Genomic DNA, 19989 nt, shown 5'->3' with positions numbered 1-19989 from the left:
GAGGTCTAGATTGGGCTGAGCTGTGTGGGATTTAGACTCACTTTTATAAATGTGAATTTCGTAGGGCCAGTGACCCCGCCCCCAAACACACCCCTGTGCCCCCGTGTGTCCTGTGTTCTCAGTAAGTACGGCAAGAGTCAGCGCGAGACCTGGTCAGACCTGGATCCTGGGGGCCTTGAACCCCAGAATAGAATAGACACGCAGACTCTGCCCCAGAGTTCATAGAAAGCCATTTCAGGCTTGATATATAACAGAAGGACCAAGCAAAAGTGGTGCTTAACTGACCGTGACAGCGGTGTGGAAGATAAATCCGTGAAGAGACAGTGGGGGCCGGGAGAGCTGCTCCTTTGGGATCAAGGCAGCGAGTGAAGGCATGAGAAGGCCCTGCAGGCAGGCGAGGGACACGGGCAGTGTGGGCGCTGCTCAGAGGTCACCTGCCACCCCTGGGAAGGTGTGGTGCTCCCACAGGAAACAGAACCTGACTGATGGGCAGGTGGGCTGAGCCCCCGGTGCAGAGCCAAGTATGAAAAGCAAAAACTCAGCCACGGCCCCAGTATCTGATCTTGCCAGGGGCCTGGTTTCCTGCCCGCCCAGTGCTTGGCATCCCTGCAGACTCGAAGGTGCCTTCCTCATCCTTTACCCAGATATCTTTTTTTTTTTTTTTTTTTTTTTAGGTGGTACCTGCAGCATGTGGAAGTTCCCAGGCTAGGGGTTGCATCAGAGCTCCAGCTGCAGGCCTACACCACAGCCACTGCAACATGGGATCTGAGCTGCATCTGCAATCTACACCATAGCTTATGGCAACTCCAGACCCTTAACCCACTGAGTGAGGCCAAGAATTGAACATATGATGGGAACTCCCTTTTTAAATATTTTTATTCTTTTTTATGACTGCACCTGTGGCCTATGGAAGTTCCCAGGCCAGGGATTGAATCCAAGCTACAGCTGCCACCTCCACCGCAGCTGTGGTAACACCGTATCTTTTAACCCCCTGCACCAGTCCAGGGATGGAACCCCCACCTCAGCAACAAACTGAGCCCCTGCAATTGGATTCTTAACCCACTGCGCCACAGGGGGAACTCCCACTCAGATATCTTAACCTGAATGCCAAAGGAAAACGTGAAACATCTTCAAAGCAAAACGCCCTCTTCCCTGCAGGTTGTTTGCTTTTGTTTTCCTCCCATTAAAAATAAAGCCAAGGTGAAAAGGGATTTAATGTCTATCATAGCACATTTTCCTTATTCAAAATGTTAATTGGCTATGGTCTTATTTGACTCAAAAATTTATTGGGGGCTTTAGTATACATAAAAGAAGTTAAAACTTCATAATACAACTTACCCTCAGGCAAACTTGTAAGAATAACTACTGAAATGAAATTAGGATGCATACTTGTGCCTGGAAGTTTTCCAGCTCATTTCTGGCTGAAGAGAATACTTTAAAAGGCAGGAAGCCTGAGCAGAAAGCTAATGCTTGGTGGAGCTCTCGTCACCTTTCTTCCATGAGAACCATCTGTAGGAACTGCCCTTTCCGCATCTTCAATTTAAAATGTCATTATCTGCACTGTTTCCTATGTTTGCAAATACTCTTTCTCTCTGGTCTCTTAAATGACCTGATGGTATTTTTTAGAATTTTTTTTTTTTAAGCTGATTGAGTCCTGTTCTTGGTCCTCGTAGCTCAGTTTTCATGGACGTTGAATATTTGCATCGTGTTCTGAACTGCTCATGGGGATGAAGGCAGAGGATTTAGAAATAAAAAACACAGGGCAGAATTGATCCCCGCCTCCAGAGCAGGCTGATTTTTACCTTAAGAGCTTCAGGAGATGTTAGGTTTTTCCGGGCCGCTGCTTCATAAATGTGGTTGCAAATTGGACCCGCCAGGGTGTTTCTTGCGCCAGAGCCACACCCCAGGCTGATCACAGGCTCTCGGACCTGGCAGTCGGATTTTTCAAAGCTCCTCCAGTCATTCCGATAGGTGTCTAATCCAAGATCCCCTGACCTGTGCCACCCTCCTCCCCCACCCCAGGACTCTGTGCCCCACGGTCAGAATTGTGACATCTTCCACTGCACATGGGGCCCCAGCTGCCCCAGGGAACGGCCCGAGGACCACGTTGCCTCCTCCCAGGCTTGGGGGTCCTGGACCCGCTGTCTCGGCTGGTCCCCCTCCGTGGTCTCCATCCCCAGCTCCTCAGTGCCTGGGTCCTCCTCCTCGCCCACATAGCTGTGGCCTCAGCTGCAGAAGACCCACCTAGAACCACGTTGCTCCCCTCCTCAAGCCCCCACCAAGGGCTTCCTGCCTTCCTCTAACCCTGGAACAGACCCTTGGGAGCTGGTACCTGGGCCTCCACTCCTGTTCTTACCCCTCACCCCGGGCAGCTTCCCAAGCCCACATTTGCCTCTGGTGTCCCCTAAGCTGTGTCCTCTGTGGAATCTAACTCCTCAGCCCCTTTCTTCACCCTGCTCCCCGTTCGGATCTTCAGATCTCACCCTAGCACGCACTTGCTCCTGACACCTGCCACAGCATGGCCGAACCTGGAGGACATGATGCTCCATGAAATAAGCCAGACCCAGAAGGAGAAACACTACTATTCTCGGTACCAGGACCCTGGAATTGTCAGATTCCTAAGCACAGGAACGTGGCTGCCGGGTGCTGGGTTCCAGGATGGGAGTTAGTGTCTAATGGGGACAGGGTTTTGATTTTGCAAGATGAAAGGGGTTCAGGAGGTGATGGCGGTGGTGAATACACCCCAGTGTGACTGCACCTCATGCCGCAGGACTGTACCCTTCACAGTGGGGACGTGAGCAAAGTTTGTGTCGTGGAGGTTTCACCACAATAAAAATAAAATTTGCAATCCCTTTCTCTGGGCATCCTTGCCTGTCCTTTGGCCTAAATTGGTAGGTAGCACTGTTCATGTTCCCAGACCTCCACTGTGCCCGGCAGAACATTTTCCTGTGAAAGTCGGTCTTCTTTACGGGATTGTAAATAGACTAAAAGCTCGGGACAGGTCCCCCCTCATCTGTCACGCTGCTCTCCTGTGATTGGCACAGCGTAGGTGCCCACTAAACGATGTGTTATAAATATTGAGTGAATGAATCTCAGATTTCCAGTTTCCCAGCACACCCGTCGTCATTGCTAGGAAAAACGCAGTTGCTGCGATAGTCCATGCAATTTGATGTTGACGTTCCCAGGAGTATCGGATGAATTGTCCGGTAACGGTAAATGATGACATGGGTGAACTCGGTGAAATCTGAGGCTTGATTGACCTTAAATGTAGATTATGGAAGGTGGGGGGGACCCCACATGTTCCTGAGACCATGTTTGTTCCATCAAGTAAACCCCATGGGGAAAAGGCAGACCACATTGCTGGCTTTGGATTTTTTAAGAACACCCTACTTGTCAGCACTTCTGGGGTTGACTCTCTGTTTTTTTTTTCTTTTTCCAAATTAGATATTCATCTTTGAAAACAACATCTACTACTGTGCGCATGTGGGGAAGCAGGCCATCCGTGTGGTCTCAACTGGGAAGGAAGGTGTGATTTACAACGGCCTCAGTGACTGGCTCTACGAAGGTATGAGAGACACGTGAGGGGGCGTGGTTTCTTGGGGGCGAGGTTTCTGGGCGTGGTTGGGGGCATGGTCTGGGCGTGGTTTTTCAGGGGCATGGTTCTGATTGCATGGTTCCCAAGGCCACTGCCGCTACTTCATTGGGGTTGTTAGTAGTAGCGTTTCCTCAACTCCAGCTGTAAATCAAAATCCGATTTCTTGAGGTTCTGAGAAATCACAAAGATACTGTGGACCGGGGAGCAGTAGGTGGCTAGCGATGGCCTGCAGTTGAGCACTCACCTGGTGGCCAGGTGTGCAGGGCTTTCTGCAACCGAAGCTCCTCCCTGAAAGACGGGAGGTGGTGGTGCTACCCTGGGGAGCTCCTTGTGCTGGGAGGTGACTTTGGGAACAGTCAGGATCGCAAACACCCAGGTTTCCGGCTCCCTCTCTGAGAGGTCGGAGGCCTGGTTCTCCCTGAGGAAGGGAGAGCTGGAACCGAAATAAGAGGCTAAAGCTTTGGAGAGAAGCCAGAGTGACTTGTTGGCCTGAGTGCATGCACCTCATCGGACATGTTCTACCACTGGGTTTCCTCTGGTGCCAGAGGACTCCGGCGGCATGCATTATTAAATAATTAAAAATCTGAGCAAGCAGCTCTCTTCTTAAACATTTATAATCCGTCTCCATGCTAATAAGAACTTATGTTATAGCAATAACCATCGTGTATTGATTGCTGTTAGGTGCCAAGTGCTAAGCGAAGCACTGTTCTGCTTTTTATGACCTCATTTCCCCACTGCCTTAGTTCTGGCTGCTGCTGTAGAACACCACAGACTGGGCAGTGCAAGCAATGTCTGCCTCTTGGAGTTCTGGAAGCTGGATATCCCCAGATCCGGGCTCCAGGGAATCTGGGGTCTGGGGAGGGCTCCCTTCCTGGTGTGCAGACAGCCACCTTCCCCTGTGTCCTCACGTGACAGAGGAAAAGAGAAAAAGGAAGCTGTGTCTCTTCATCCTCCCAGCAGGGCACTAACCCCGTCAGGAAGGCCCCACCCACATGATGCCATCAGCCTCTCAAAGGCCCCACCTCCAGAAACCATCCTTCCCCTTGGGGACTTTAGCTTCAAGAACAATTTTATGAGGCATCCAGTCCATAGCACCGTCGTGGCAGCGTTCTGAGATGAATGCTGTTATGGGCATTTCCTGGGGGAGGCATGGGGAGGGGAGGTCATTGTCCCAAGCCTCCGTGAGTCTGGGCAGATGTCCTGGGGAATGTCACTATTCAAGTCCAGGGCGGTTCCCTTCCTCGAAGTGCCGGTGTGACCAGGATGCCTCCACACCTGGCACTGTGCCGACAAAGGGCTTGTGTCCTTCTCAGCCTACCAGCCTGAGACCACGGATCACAGCCGGAATTCACCAGGCTGCTGGGTCAAGGGGGCATCAAGGGATGTAGTGGCCGGATCAAGCCCAGAAAATACTGTGCTATGCCTCTCTTGAGCTGGCATGTTGCCTGCATGGGCTTCATGCACCCTAAGGTATAAAGCAGGTAGACACATGCATGCTTAGTCTTACTTCCCATCGTAATTTCACAGAAGTCACTGAGGCACAGGGTTCTATGACTTCATCCCCATTTTTTTAAATTGAGATGTAAGCCGTATACAATAAAATGCGCAACATGAGGACATGATTTGATGAGTTTGACAAACACATACGCAATGTAGGTCCATCAAGACATTCCGTCCACTCAGAAAAGACCCCTGAGCCTTTTTCCAGAGGCCACCACCTCCTGACTTCTGTGCAGCTGGCTTTCTCACAGAATGATGGAGCCTGCGCACCTGTCAAAGCTGCCCTCCTGGGCATGGTCTCCCTGGAAGCCCGTGTTTATTCTAAGGTGCTGCCGCCGCTCAGAGCACCCAAGAGTCCAGGTTCTGAGCTGCCTTTGGGCCCCAGGAAAATCGATTTGAGGTTTTATTGGCCTCACACCGGGATGTCACTGGAATGAAATGGACACGGTCCATTGTCTGCTGTACTTATGATGTTCTTTGCACAAACAGCCCTCGGAGCAGCAGGCCCCGAGTTCCAGGGATCAGTGCAGTGCCAACCCGGTGGCCCCCAAAGAGAGAAAGGGCCCCTAGGTCCCAGCTGGAAGGGCCTAGACCTGCTCTAGGTATAATCTCCTTTAAAAATCCATCACCAGGAGATTTAGAATATCTTTTTTGAGAATCTTCCTAATAAAATAAAAAGCTGATTGCCTTGCAGTTCAGGGTAAGCTTTCACTCTAGCCAATCCACTGAAAAGAAGTTTTTCTTCAAGGCATTTACACGAAATCATGTTGGTGCGATAACAGGGCCCCAAATATTCTAGATCAATCACGTTGATGTGGCAGCTTAATCTACTTAGTGTTGTTCCCTGGAAGGTTATATATGCTGATGCTCAGATTTCTGAAGTTGGGAGCCTGGGAGCCCTGGGGGAGCTCGTTTCCTTTTTTGCTAATATGTAGGTAACACTTTGAAGATTGCCTTTTTCTAAGCTGTGACTTAACTGTCTCACTGCCAGATGCTCCTTTCAAAAAGGAAAACAAACAAACAAAGGAAAAGAAAAGATTAGAAAGAAAAATAGCCTTAACGCCTTTGCAGGGGACCTGAGTGCCTTGGAGATGTTTGTTCTAAGAAACTACCCTGCCATCCACAGGCTTGTTGGCCAATGCCCTATCGATTTGTTTTGTTTCCCAAAAAGGATCTTAAACATTTTGACCATGTCAGAATTTGAGGGCTGAGGGAGGGGAGGGAGGAGACGTGGTGGCTGCCAGGAAACCCCACCATTATACATACACTCTGCAGGAAGCTTCCCCGTGGAACTGACCGAACCCCCACAGCGGAACGCGCCCTGGGCTCTGCCTGCAAACTCAGACCGCATTTCTCACTGATTCTCCCCACTCCCTGCCTTCTGGGGGGGCCACACACTGCTTCTGATAAACAACAGGCGTGCCTCTACTTCATTCTTCTAGGCAAATGCCATGCCATTACAGAGAATTTCGATGTTGATGGGAGCTTAAGAACTGCTTTAAAATGTCCTACAGTTGTTTTAAGGTTTCCTGCAGTTGGGCTATGCAGAAACTAAAACTAAAATGTTCCTAGGGTTCTCTGAGCACTCCAAAGGAGAATTCTACTGAGAATCTGCCCTTTCATGCAAGTCTTAGCCGTTTGGCAAGGCTCCTAGCAGGTGGGCATATGGACAAGGAGCTGGATTGTCCAAATTTTTATGAAGGGGTCGTTGTTACCAGTGTCACAGAGCTGGTTGAATCTTCAGTCGCTCTATCTGTTTATGTTAGTTTCATGTCATCATTGCCATCAAGCACGTGAGGTGGAGTGGTTCAGCGCGGAACTTTGGGGCAGGAATTTTTCAGTAATGAGACTTGAGGTCATTACGTTTCCACGGAACCATGGGACATCCGGACCTCTTGCCAGCGCAGGCGTATGCGTACTCCTCACTCAGTGATGTCATCGCAGAGTGGCTTGTCCCCCCGCACAGAACTGGGGGGTGGCGGGCTCCTTTGAGGACCCCTCTCTGCCCAGGTGTGCACAAGCCCTTTTTCCCTCAACTCCTCTGGGACCCGGCAGAGGGGCTGGTGGCAGGGAACTTGAGGAGCGTTCATGAAGCACAGCCTGGCGTCATCGGGCTGCGGTGCCCGGGGAGCTGAGACGTGTCTGGAAGGTGTTTGTTTAACAGCTGGTTGGGTGTGGCTGAAACCCCAGGGCTGCATTTTAACCTGAGCTAGTCCAGAGCTTCATGGGACTTGGAAACAGGGTCAGATAGAGGGACCCTGCTTGGCTGGGCGGCCGGCACAGCGGGGGTCGTCGGGGGTGTTGTTGAGCAAGGCCCTCGGCCGGCTGTGCCCACATCAGCTCAGCTTTAGGACCAAGGCGACCAGGCAGCCTGGCCAATGGTGACAGAGAGAGAAGCAGGAGAGGACGGGGGCAGGGTGCTTCCGCTGTGCCCCTGCCCCGTCCCACTGTTCTCCCTAGCTTGCCGCTGCTTTCCTGTGGCCCCGAAGGCCACCTCCCCCTGGGGCGCGGGGGCACAGTCCCCCCACTGCACTGCCTCTGCCCCCCTGCCCAGTTGCTCCCCAGTGCCATGCTGCCAGTGGATTCCCTCAAGGGCTGGTTGGGGGGCGGGGGCAGCTGGCCCCTCCAAGGCAGCTGCAGGTGGAGGCACTGGTGATGCCTCCTAAGACCGGGCTCAAAATGCTCTGGAAGCCCCTTCACGCTGGAGTCAGGCCTGCGATCAAAGTCGCTGGCGCTTTTCTAAGCTAGAGTTAGTTAGAGCTCCCGTTTGACCCTCGAGCCCTGGCACACAGTCTAACTCGCTTTCGTTCACACGCTGGTCCAGAGGCTGCAGAGCCTGGGGGAGGCTGAGGCCAGTTTGCAGGGCTGTGCACTGTCTCCTCAAGCCTCTCTCCGAGTCGGCCTGCTGACCTCGTGGTTTTCTGTCCACAGAGGGGCTCTGAGCCGCCTCAACACGAGGCCAGGGGCCTGGCGGATACAGCAGGGGTCTCCACTGACCTGTTTGTGGTGTGATCCCCGCCTCAGGATTTGGGTGATTCCAGGAGGCAGGGGCTTGACGGGCTCTCGTGGGAAGAAAGGGTCTTTCTTGTTTAAAAGTTTGCTGGAAGGAGAGTTGATTTACAAGGTCGTGATCCTTCCTGCTGTGCAACAAAGTGATCCAGCTACACACGGACACACATCCATCCTTTCTCAGAGTCTTTGCCCGCCTGGGTTATCACGGAACATTGGCAGAGCGCCCTGTGCTGTACGGCAGGTCCTGCTGGCCAACCGTTCCATAGACCTCAGGGTGCACGTGCCAGTCCCCAGCCGCCCATCCACCCGACTCCCCCAACCCCCCGTCCATCCCTCCCACCTGTCCCCTTTGGTAACCACCAGTTTGTCTTCCAAGTCTGCAAGTCCGTTTGGGAGAAACATTATTGTGGCAGAAGCACTTACGGGGGTGCATGCGGTGACTTTGAATATGTGTGCTTTCCACAGAAAACACATCCTCTGGGGCGCAGAGCTCTTCCTGGTCCATCCAGATCACCCCAGTCCTTCTAAAGTCCCCGCAATGAAATTGCTAAGTAATATTTCCCGTGGAATGTGCCAGCTGGCGTTCACTTAAAGTCGTGGTGTGTGTATTCGGTGTTTGGGGAGCTGGGTGTTGTGTTGCACGCTGATGCTTCTGCGGCCCACAGCCCACTCAGTATGTGTCATAAGCAGACCAGGCCAGTTGGGGATCCACCATGGCCTCCGCCTTTTAGTGGGTAGCTCTGGCCTTGGGCTAGTAGAGCAGGAAGAGGACCTGACACACGCCAGATTTTTATAGTAAGAAAGCATTTCTGGAGTTCCCGTCGTGGCTCAGTGGTTAATGAATCCAACTAGGAACCATGAGGTTGAGGGTTCGATCCCTGGCCTTGCTCAGTGGGTTAAGGATCCGGCGTTGCTGTGAGCTGTGGTGTAGGTTGCAGATGCGGCTCGGATCCTGCGTTGCTGTGGCTATGGCATAGGCTGGTAGCTACAGCTTGGATTCGACCCCTAGCCTGGGAACCTCCATATGCCGCGGGTGCGGCCCAAGAAATGGCAAAAAGACAAAAAAAAAAAAAAAAAGAAAGAAAGAAAGAAAGGTTTCTGATGCCTTTTGCCCTATTTTTAAAACTCCCCGTGTGCATTGAGATGATGATACTTCGTAGCACGTTTGGACTCACTCTGGAGTATGAATCTGCACTGGGTTCTTCTCCTGCTACTGTCTCTAAAATACCAGTTAGGGCACTTCCATTGCGGGCACACTGCATCCTGGTGCTGGATGAAGGGAACTGACACGGCCACTCTGCCTGACTCTGGCCCCACTGGTAGTTTTCAAGTGAGTTACGTGGCTGGGGTTCAGTGACCTTGGAGTCCAGTTCTGTACGCTGCTGTTCAAACCACAGATTGGTAATTCTCTGGAGTTAGCGTTGCTTGCGTCTCTTATTTACATGGCGGGAAACCTTGGTCAGACCAGAAAATCTCTATCAGGAAATTGCCAGAAGCTGGTGATTGGCTTTACAAAGCCCTCTGGTGTCAGAGCTGTGGTAAAGGGCAGGGGCTTTGCAGCAACGGTGCCTGTCTTTGCATAATAGCGTCACCCCTTAAACGCTGTGCGAACCGAGGGGAGCATTTAACCCTTTGCGTCTGTTTTCTTGTCTGCAAAGCAGGAGTAAAGACAGTATGTGTTCCCTGAGGTCTTGGAACCGTGCCTGGGACGGATAAGCCACAACGGTTGCCGTTACAACTACTCTTACTTTACCTGGTAGTTTCCAAAAACTAGTAAAATAGCAGGTGCCTCCTTTGCTTTTTCATCTGGCATTGTCAGGAACCAGAATCACTAATGTGTAGTCTCTTCTCCTCCAAAATCAGTTTTGAAAACTGACAGTAACTGAAAGTTACTGTCTATAGCGTGTTTAGGTAGGAAGTGCACTGCTTCCTCCTCCATCTGGAAGGGATGTCTGTGCAGACATGACCATCTCGCTGGAACTTTCCTTCTGCATTTAGAGCCACCGAGCTGGAGGTACAGCCCTCATTCGTCACCCAACACCTGACAGCCTTTTAAGCTATGGGCACCAAAGATCTTGTAAAAAGCATGCTTCCTGATGACGCGTAGACATTAAATCCTTAAAAACTCATACTCCAGTTCACCTATGACTTCTAAAGAAGATTTTGAATGTGAAAGTAATGATCAAAGTGCCTGAATTGAAGCAGCCTCTGCAAGAGCCCCCAGACCTGCCAGGTGATAGACTTTCTGGGCAGCAACAGTGCTTTCTGTATCTAATGTAAGTGAAATGAGCATCTCCAGCTCCAGGGAGAATTAGTGACCATGACTTGGGGAGCAGGTGGATTTTACCTTGAAAACCACGCGGAGGAAAGGCCAAAGCTCTTTGGCGGGGACTCGCTCAGCTCCACGCAGAAGTGATGAGATGATTTAGTCTCATTTGTTCCTTCTGTGCTTTCTCTGACCCCCTGAGAGATGCTGGGTGTGTGTACACACCAGCATGTGAGCAGTGCTCTAAGGTGGGGAAGGCAGAGGTCAAGTGCATGGCAGAAGGTGATGGCCAGTCTGCACCCAGCTGGCTGCCGTGGGCCGCCTCGCCCCCCGGGCTGGTCCAGCCGTACCTGTGCCTTCCACTGCCTCATCCATCCTGCCAGTCTCATCAGACCCCTCCCTGCCAGCACCTTCCCCACTGTGTAGTCCCTACACACAGGATTTTGCCTCAAGCCGAGATGCATGATTCTGGAAACTCTCCAGGGGAAATCAGCTGGACACCCTTTCAGCACCATCATCAGAATTTCCATTCCCAGAGTTCCCGTCATGGTGTAGCAGATTAAGGACCCGACATTGTCTCTGTGAGGGTGCAGGTTCAATCCCTGGCCTTGCTTTGTGGGTTAAGGAGCCGGCGTAGCTGTGGCTGTGGCATAGGCCAGCAGCTGCAGCTCTGATTCAACCCACGGTCCAGGAACTTCCATGTGCTGCAGATGCAGCCATAAAAAAAGAAAAGAATTTCCATTTGCACATACTTCCTCCAGCAAAAACAACAATCCGATTATTGACATTCCTATCCCCAAAGGTAAAGGAAGCAGGGGCCAAGGGGGTAGATTGAGTACCTCCTAATAGCGCTGGCCGCGGCTTACCTATTACAGGAGTAAGAACAGGAATATCTAATGTTCACTGAGCGTTTCTCCCCTGCCACGCCTGACCTGAAGGCACTGCTGTTGTCCTGCCGTAGCTGTGGGAGCAGGCTTACCAACGTTAAGTGACTTTCCTGTGGTCACACAGCCAGTAAGTGATTCTAGATGTGGCCTCCTGAGCCCGTGTTCACTGTGTGGGTAAAAAACTGCATTACTTTCTGCGTATGAACGTAGGCTTGATGGATGCCAAGTTATGAGTGGACCACCCATCACTGAGGCGTGGTCAGCTTGCGCCGCAGCCTTCAGCACACCCTGCTCCGCCAATGCACGGCTCAGCACGGATGCAGGAGCCCTGGGGGCCTGTGTCTGAGTCCCTGCCCCACCACTTAGCCAGCCGGTGACCTGAGTGAGGCACGTATCTTGTGTCACCCCCGGATTCCTCATCTGAAAATGAGGCTCCGAGAGCTTCCCCAAAGCATGGCGGTGGGGTTGGACAAGAGTCTGTCCCCAAGAGCAGGGCAGAAGCCCGTGAACTTGCCAGTCGTGTCATTATGCATCAGCATGTGGAAGTGAAACATTCCACCAGGACCAGCCTCCGCCTGCCTGTCCTGCTGCCTGGGCTGGCATCAGACGCGGCAGAGCCTCAGGTGACCGGGTACCCAGCCCAGGGTGAGTGTCTGCCATGAAGCAGCCAGAGGTGTCTTTAACAGAAAGGTCAGACCCGGACTCTTCCAAGCCCAGCATCTCCAGGGCTCTCTGGGAGACAGGTTAAGAGCCGTGGTGGGGTCCTGGGTCTCTCCCGAGATCCTCACGGAGACTTCGCGCTTCTTACCTTCCTCTTCGTGGCTCCTGTTTCCCAGACACGTTTCAGCAGCGCCCTGATGGCCAAGGCAACCCGCTGTCTTGGTCTTTAATGACTGTTATGTCTTATTGTCTCCTGGGAGCACCCAGGCCAAGAGTTGCCACTTAAACTGTGTGATCGATGGACTGTTTAGTGGTGCGGCGGGGGGTCAGCCTAGTCGGTCTCCGGGTGTCACCCCAATGGTTCTAGGCTGGAAGGATGCTGTGCCTGAAGTCGGGGTGAGACTGTGGTGCCGGCTGAGGAAGGAACGACCTTCTGCTCTTAGACGGAGGCCTGGGCCCCGGGGCAGCAGCGAGGGCCCGGCCATGGAAACAGCTTCTGGAGAGCAAAACCGGAAGCCTGACCTGGAGCTCACGCTCAAGTTCAGTGCTAAGGGCAGAGCTCGCGACCTCCCTTTGCAGCCCAGCGTCCTCCCTAGACTGAAATAAGCCAGCTGGAGGCGGGGTGGGGATGGGCTAGGCCAGCCGCAAATAACGAAAACAAGAACCCAGCAGATCCGACACCAGCTCTGTGATTCAAAACAAGGCACACCGCTCATGCCCCCCACCAGAGAGGGGGTGGGGCAGGGTCTGCACCCCGTGACACTCAGGCGCCCGGGCTGCCGGGGGCCCCCCGCCTCTCGGGCAGGTGCTTGTGGAAGAGGAGTTTCCGTTCTGGTGGTTTGCAGGCTGGCAGCCACCTGCTTGGCCTGGAAGTGACGCTGGCCGGCACCCCTGCTCGCAGCTCAGGGCCCAGGAGGTGGTGCCCGCAGCCGTCCAGAGGCAGGAGAAGGCGGCGAGCTTCCACGTTCTAGCAGCAGCGCTAGATGCCACATCTGGGCAGCGCAAGCCCCCAAATCTGGGGGACAAAGTGGAGAAGGAATTTACTGCAGGGGTGTTGGGGGTCCCTCAGCGCCAGCGAGAAGATTGAGGATCCGGTTCAGGAAGCAGCCAGAGGGCCGGGGCGGCCATGGGAGGGCTGCAGGGCCGGGGAGCTGGGGGTGCAGGGCAGGGTCGGGGCCCTCGGAGCACACGCGACCTTCGGGAATTGCTGTGGCTGCAAATGCCGTGTCCCCCACGTTGGGCCATCGAGGACATTGCCAGGCTCTGTCTCTTTCCATCACTGCAGACTCGCCTTCTTCCCTCCTTCATGGCTCGCAGCACAGAGAAGCCGCCAGAATCACTAGCCTGGGGGGTTAGCTCTTCCAGGGGAGGTGGGTCAGTGCCCACGTCCCTTCTTGGTGTCTCCTGGGAGTCCGTGAATTGATGTCCATGGTGCCTCGTGGTCAGCCCCCAGCTGTAGGGAAGAGACCCAGGAGGCTCAGGCGTGCCCGAGCTGGCCGTTGAGTGGCACTGAAACAGGTTCACAGCCCCTCTCTGCTTCGCAGAGTCAGAAGCCGAATCTGCGCTTGATACGCTAACGTGGGCCTGATTCGCACCTCAGAAGGATAACGGGTTCTTTTAATTCAGCGTGAAATAAAAAATCAGAAAGAAGACAAGTCAGAGGGGGAGACACTCTCTAAACAAGTGGGAAGAATTGTCTTGAGGAATGTTTCTCACAATTAATTATCTAGTCCTGGGAGAGTTGGATAAATAATATATGACGTTCCACGGTTGTATTTTTAAAGCTTTTTAATTATGCATCAACTGTGAGACTAAGACGACATCTTCATCTTTTTGTTAGCGTCTGAGTGAAATCGGGGTATTTGTGGCTGAAATCGGGACTCTAATTCCGTTGGGTCTTTTCTGTCTCTTCAAATCGCGGAGGGACAGGAGACCAGCTGCCCTGGCACAGCGCGTTTTGTTCGAGTGTTTTACTGAAATGCAAACAGCAAAGGCTTGAAGGACAGCTCCATGCATCTCTGGGCTCAAAACAGCTGCGTCTGAGACCCAGGGGCCAGATTCCAGCCTCGATCTTTGGCCATTGAACCTGCTTCCCAACACCTCTGGGCCTTAGTTTGTTTTCCCTGCGCTGGAAGCATCTCTGGATGGACCAGGTCACGCTGCTCCCCCTTCCTGGCTACGTTTTCCTGGGTGAACCAACGTTGGCGTCTGTAGCGAGGTGTTTACCTGCCCTTGGCTTTCCTTGGTGCCTGTGCAGGAGCAGAGCACCCGGCTGTTGACGGCGGGGTTCCTAGCAGGCAGCACCTCTGCCATCAGGCAATCCTGCTCCTCCTTCTTAGGCCCCCAAGGAAACTCTATGCTGTCAGGGCAGCAGCCTGCCTGCTTCTTACCCCTGTTTTGCTTTCTTTCTGTAAAATTTGCATTTTCAGTATCACTTTCCTTCCTTGGGAAGGTTGGGAAGGGGTGGTGAGATGACAGCTCAGCTGTGACGGCTCAGAGCCACCTGGATGAGGAGCACGGAGGAGACGCCCTCTTGTCACTGATCCTGTGAACAAGGGCCGTGCCTGGAAGGAGACCCCAGGGTGTCGGTTTCGGATCAGCCTCACGTTCTTACTCAGCCTCCCGCCACCAGGAGAGGCCACCCTGGGAAGGTCGAGCAGAAGACAGAAGGTCACTGCCACCGCAAGGGTATCCCAGAGTGACTCCCGCTCTGCAGAGGGTGGACGCGCAGGCCCAGTGCCCCACCGCACAGGCTTGTGACTCGGAGTGCCCAGCGCATCCCAGAACCCAGGGCCTGCTTCCCCAGGGAGGCAGACCGTCTGCTCCCTCTGGGCTCCAGCCCTGAGTCGGCTTCTCCCCAGACACTCCCTCCTCCCAAGGCATAGCTCAGTGGAAACAAGCATCTGAGCCCAGGAACCACCCAGGCGCCTGCTGTGCCCAAGGAGGAGAAGCCCATGCAGCTCCAGAGAGAAACACCTGTCCGGCACCTGGTCCTTTGTGCCGGAGTCAGCACACCGGCACTCACTTTGTTACTAGAAAAACCAAACAGCCGTGTGGACACGGAGCCTGGAAGGTGCTGGGATTTTAAGTAGATGTTCTGGAAACGTGCCCAGCCCTCCAGGAGGTTTTAGGGTCACTTCTCAGAGGACACAGGCCCTGCCCGGCCCTCAGGGCAAAACTGCCAGACCACAGGGTCCCGGATCCACTCCTCTGCCCCATGGTTTTCGGTCCTTTTAAGGGTCTGGCTCAGGCTGTTCATCACACTTGGATTTTCTGGTCCCCGTCCCACGGCTTCCGTCAAAGGTTCATTTCCCGCTGCCGCCCCAGTCCCTGGGCCCGTGTCCCTGCACCCATGTCCCTGCATGGGTGCAAGGAGAACATGGGATCCCTGCACAGCCCTGGTGATCCTGGCACCACATGTCCCACCTCTGCTGTGCGCCTGGCGTCCCCGCGTCGCCTGAGAGCTGGGGGCTGACAACACGGGCTGTGATGCGTGGGAGGGAGGCCCGAGGAGAGAAGGACGCGGACCCTCCTTCCTGGATCGTGGATCGACACGGAGCAGGCAGCCAGGAGGCCACACCAACCGCGTGAAGCAGTGTCCGGGGATGCGTCCCGCACTCATTCCGCCCAGGATCCCCAGCGGCCCTGGCGGGGAAACAAAGGTGCTTTGTGCGCCTGCCCTGCCTTCCAGACGCTCGTTTTTGTGGGATGCTGCTTCATCTCGTCCCAGTTACAGCAGAGACTTCAGCACCACTTTGAGCAGAATGGCCTCTTCTGATTCAAGTCGCAGAAACACGGAACTCAGAAAACCAAGCACCCACGAATCCGTGAATTCCGAGAGCTAATTCCTTCAGCCTTTTCCACATGTGTCCTTCTCACGTGACCTGCCCAGGACCTGGTTCCCCGTCTCTTTTCCAGTTTCTGTCTTTCACTGCACGCTTGCGGGGGGCAGCGGGGGGGGGGTGCTGTAAGGTGTGAGCCACCCTAAGCTCGTCCTCACAGGGAGGTTTATAACGTGGCCTGGAAAAGCTGATGGGTGGAGAACCCGGGGTTGCCCCGCTGCATTGTGACACCACCGGGACGTGACACAGGGAAGCCAGGGGACATTCCAGGCTCCCCTCCCTCGTGCTGGGGAAGGACAGCAGGCGTGGATGAGCAGAGCCCGCCCTTCCACGCACGGCAGCTGCTGCCCCTCAGGCATTTAGCACGTCCAGCCTCTGGCTTCTCCTCCTGCCCGGCTTTTAGGAGGCCCCCAAGGAGCCTTGGGGTCCAGAGCCTCAGGGACTCAGGGATTGGGGTGCAGCCCTCGGCACGTGGTGACCCCTTCCCACATCCTCAGCAGACCAGAGGTCCCCTGTGTTCCTGGGCCAAAAGAAGCTTTCCTTGGCCTCTTTGGGGAGCATAGGAGGCCTGGATGGGTAGGCAGCTAGGAAACAAAAGCCACTGCCATGAGAACAGGAGTTTCAACTACCTTCCCATTTTGGCAGCGGTGGGTGGGTCTCCTTTGTGCTGGGGTTCTGTAGAATGGAGTGTTTCATTGTAGCATTTATTTACCTGAGACTGGAAGGATCATGTTACAGGAACATAAGGCTGAGGAGGGATTGAAATCTACCTGAAAGAGACCTTCCGGCAGTGGGGGAGCTGGCCTAACTGGCCTCTGCTGACTCTGATTCAAATGAGGCAGGAGGGAGGCAGGAGGAACTGGTTTTTCCCCCACTGAGATCTCCCAAAGCAGAAGATTTTAAAACACTTAGCTACAGATGAGTGTGTGTGTGTGTGTGTGTGTGTGTGTGTGTGTGTTGGGGGTGGGAGAAGACAGAGAGAGAGACCCAAGCAGAGACAAAGAGAAATAAGAGAGATCAGGGGTTCCCATCGTGGCTCAGCAGAAACCAATCTGACTGGCATCCGTGAGGACACAGGTTCGATCCCTGGCCTCACTCAGTGGGTTAAGGAGCCAGCGTTGCTGTGAGCTGTGGTGTAGGTCACAGATGAGGCTCAGGTCTGGTATTGCTGTGGCTGTGGCGTAGGCTGGGGGCTGCAGCTCCAATTCAACCCTAGCCTGGGAACCTCCATAAGCTGTGGGTGTGGCCCTAAAAAGACAAAAAAATAGAGAAATAATGAGAGAGCAACGGAGAAAAAGGTGGATTTCAGGTCAGCTGCTCAAATCCTGCTTTACCAAAGTTTGAGAATGTGCCATCAGCGTGGTGGTGGCGGCGGCGGCGGTCTCCTTTGGGCGTTACTGGAGGAGAGTGGCCGAGTTGCTTTGATGTAGCTGACGGATTTGCAGCCAGTCATCAAAGAGCACATCAAAGCCCGGGGGTGCCCACCCCCCAGAGCAGCTTCTTGAGAATTGCCTACTTAGCAGTCTGTGGCCACTGGAGATGCGTTTGCAGTCTTCTCTTCCCAGTGTGAAAAAGCGGGGACGGGAGAGGCAAGGCAGGCCACCAGAGTGTTTGGCGAGGCTGCAGGTCATTGCGGTTGTCCTGAACATCTGAGCCATCACAGCCCTGGGAGAGAAAATCCACCCCAGACACAGGAGGACACAGGGAGCGACGCTGCCCCCTGGTGGCCATCCCCGGCACACCAGGGCGCACGGCCCTGTGCTCCGGAGCCCAAGTGCAGGAATTGGCAGGTCGCTCTGATGATTATGCGATGCTTGCAGTGAGTAATATGCAAATCAGATGGTGCTGATTAGCGAGGGAGGCTGCCGCATGGCAGGTAAAAGCTCCTTTTGCCTCCTGGCTTGACGTTCACCGATTTCTTTTTTAACTCTCCATTTAATTCTGCTCTCGGCACCAGAGATGAAATATTTAGCGGCAGGAAAAAGGCAGCAGATGCACGCGGGAATAAATAAGATTTTCTGTATTTAGAATGAGGCCATTTATTTCCGAATACGGATCTATCAGGCGTGTTATTTATGTCCTTTCCAGCTTTCCAGGACGCAGATTTCTCAGGGCACTTTGGTTTCCCCGTGTGTATGCAGCAGCGGGGGTGGAGGTGCCAGGCAGGCACTTACTGACTGTGAGAACCCACGGGGCCATTTTTAAAGGCACGATCGTGACCCCGTGTGACAGCATGCTGTTTGGATCTGCATCTTGTCTCATGATCCGTGATGCTGCTGTGACCCAGACTGACAGAGCCCCAGTGCCCAGCGACGGCCAGGGCTGCCAGGCTGCTCCAAGCAGGCAGAGGGCGAGTGGTTTGTCCTCTGGTCGGCCAGACCCAGCCATGGGGGACAAGCAGTGGACCAGGGGTGGAGAGACCAGCCCTGCCGTCTGCTGTCCCGGAGAGTCTGGCTAAGGTGCCCAGCCTCCTCCCCACCGAGGCCTCCACGCCCCACTCCTCCACGCCAGGTCCAGTCAAGGCTCTGACACTTCCTTTGAGCCAGCTGCCCTCATGCCGGAACTCAGCTGTCTCCTCTGTGAAATGGGACAACAGGAACAGCCCCACAGTGGCTAGGATTGCAGTAGGATGACTGCAGTGCCAGGCGCAGCGTGAGCGTGGAGTCGCTAGTAGGACAGAGCACAGAGGGGACTGAGATACCCCCCACTGCCTGTCCTGCTGGGTTGGGTGGACCCTAGGGGGCACCAGTGGCTGTTCGTGCAGAGCCAGGTGTAGGCTGGATGTGAGCGTCGGGCTTCCTGCAGCAGCCGGCTTGGGGGAGGTTGGGGGAAGGGGAGTCAGGCGCAGGTGAGCCAAGGTTCTGCAGGTCCGAGTCCTCAGAGGACCCGGGGGTGTGCTGAGCCACGTCTTCTCTTCACGGAAGCCCCTCCCCTCCAGGCTCCAAAGGCACAGCTTCCAGGAGTCCCCTGGCCAGGAGGCTGGCCGTCCTGCAGGCTTTGGAGCCTCTGGGAAGCCTGAGGCCCCATCCCTCGATCAGGAGATGAAGCCTCCCTGCGGGAGAAAGGGGAGCCTTGTGTTTGATGTGCAGACACCGCCCGCATGGATTCTGCCGTCTCGTCACGTGGCGCCCAATCCAGCTGGGGTCTTGTTGACCAGCAGACTCTTCTCAGGCTTCCAGAAACTTCTCTCTACAACTCTCTTTTTCACGCGGGGATTCAGGCACCTGAGATGCCCCTGTGCTTTGGACCTGCTTGGCCAGAGAGCGCTAGAGAAAACAGAGCCTGGTTTGCTTGATTTGAGGCTTCTGGGTGCTGTTTGGCTTTTGGCAAAGGGGGCGTTCACTCACTGTGACTGTTGCTTTTCACTCTCAAAAGAAGCTGACATTTCCTGCCAACCAGGGCACAAAGTTGAGAACATTCGGCCACAGGACCGCTGATCCTGCAGAACACAACTGAAATGTGCTGCCTCTCTCCCGGAAGCGCGCTCCCTCAGAGCAGGGAACTCCCGGTGGGCCCTGCTCTAACTCATTTCACTAGTGATTAAGTTGCTGGTAACTGGAGTTCCCGCTCCTGGGCCGGATTATTCCCCAGGCCCCGCAGGACCGCCTCGCGCTTCCTGCCGCATTGGGAGCTGGTCTGCGAGTCTGTGTGGAGGGCGCCACCAGAAGGAGGCAGCAGGAAGGATCCAGGACGTCCCGGCTTTTCGGAAGGGAGCCCACGAGCCCCGCCGGCAGCCGCATCTCTGCCCCACTGCCCCGCGGCGGCAGAAGGGACCCTACTGGTGCCCTTGGAAAAGCAGCTCTTCCATTGTCCCCGAACCCCTTCATCTCTGTTCGCCCCCCAGGGCGGTGCTGCCCAATGTAGGTGTTTTCATTTCCTTCCGTAAATTGGACCTAAAATCGCAGGCTCTTGGAAGCTTGCACACCTACCGTGGTCCCCCGGGGGCGCCGGCCCTCCTGTGAGACTGGGGTCCCGGGAAGAGCGCGGTGCTCGGGTCCAGCAGCCCCAGGCCGCCTCCAGCACTTACCAGCCCAAACTGCAAGAATACATTCGTGGGCAGAAGCCTCCGCTGCCGCCCCTGGGAGGTAGGAGGTGGGAGCAGGCACGGAGCGCCTGGTGGAGCTGCAGAGAAAGTTGTGGTCGCCCTGCAGGGACCAGCTCCCATCCTTGCCCCGGCGCCGTTACAGCCATCAGGGCTCGTGCCTCGGCTCCCGTTGGTGACAGACA

General features: G+C 54.6%; 1 protein-coding gene across 9 annotated transcripts in view; it reads left to right on the top strand.

Annotated features, from left to right (window-relative positions):
- Positions 1-19989, top strand: part of DPP6 (dipeptidyl peptidase like 6) — a 1001611-nt gene that overhangs the window by 875454 nt on the left and 106168 nt on the right. For all 9 annotated transcript variants that reach the window (XM_085005071.1, XM_085005073.1, XM_021079151.2 and 6 more), the window contains one exon: positions 3445-3565. In XM_085005071.1, the coding sequence (XP_084861197.1) occupies positions 3445-3565 (121 nt within the window). The remainder of the gene's footprint in view (positions 1-3444; positions 3566-19989) is intronic.

Source organism: Sus scrofa, chromosome 18 (assembly GCF_054392235.1).
Source record: "Sus scrofa isolate SSC_HxYL_T2T_F1_AM1 chromosome 18, Sscrofa_HxYL_maternal_Yorkshire_Landrace_v2.0, whole genome shotgun sequence".
NCBI classification, from domain to species: Eukaryota; Metazoa; Chordata; class Mammalia; order Artiodactyla; family Suidae; genus Sus; species Sus scrofa.
The sequence above is the reverse complement of the archived record's forward strand: the minus strand, read 5'-3'. Positions and strand labels throughout refer to the sequence as shown.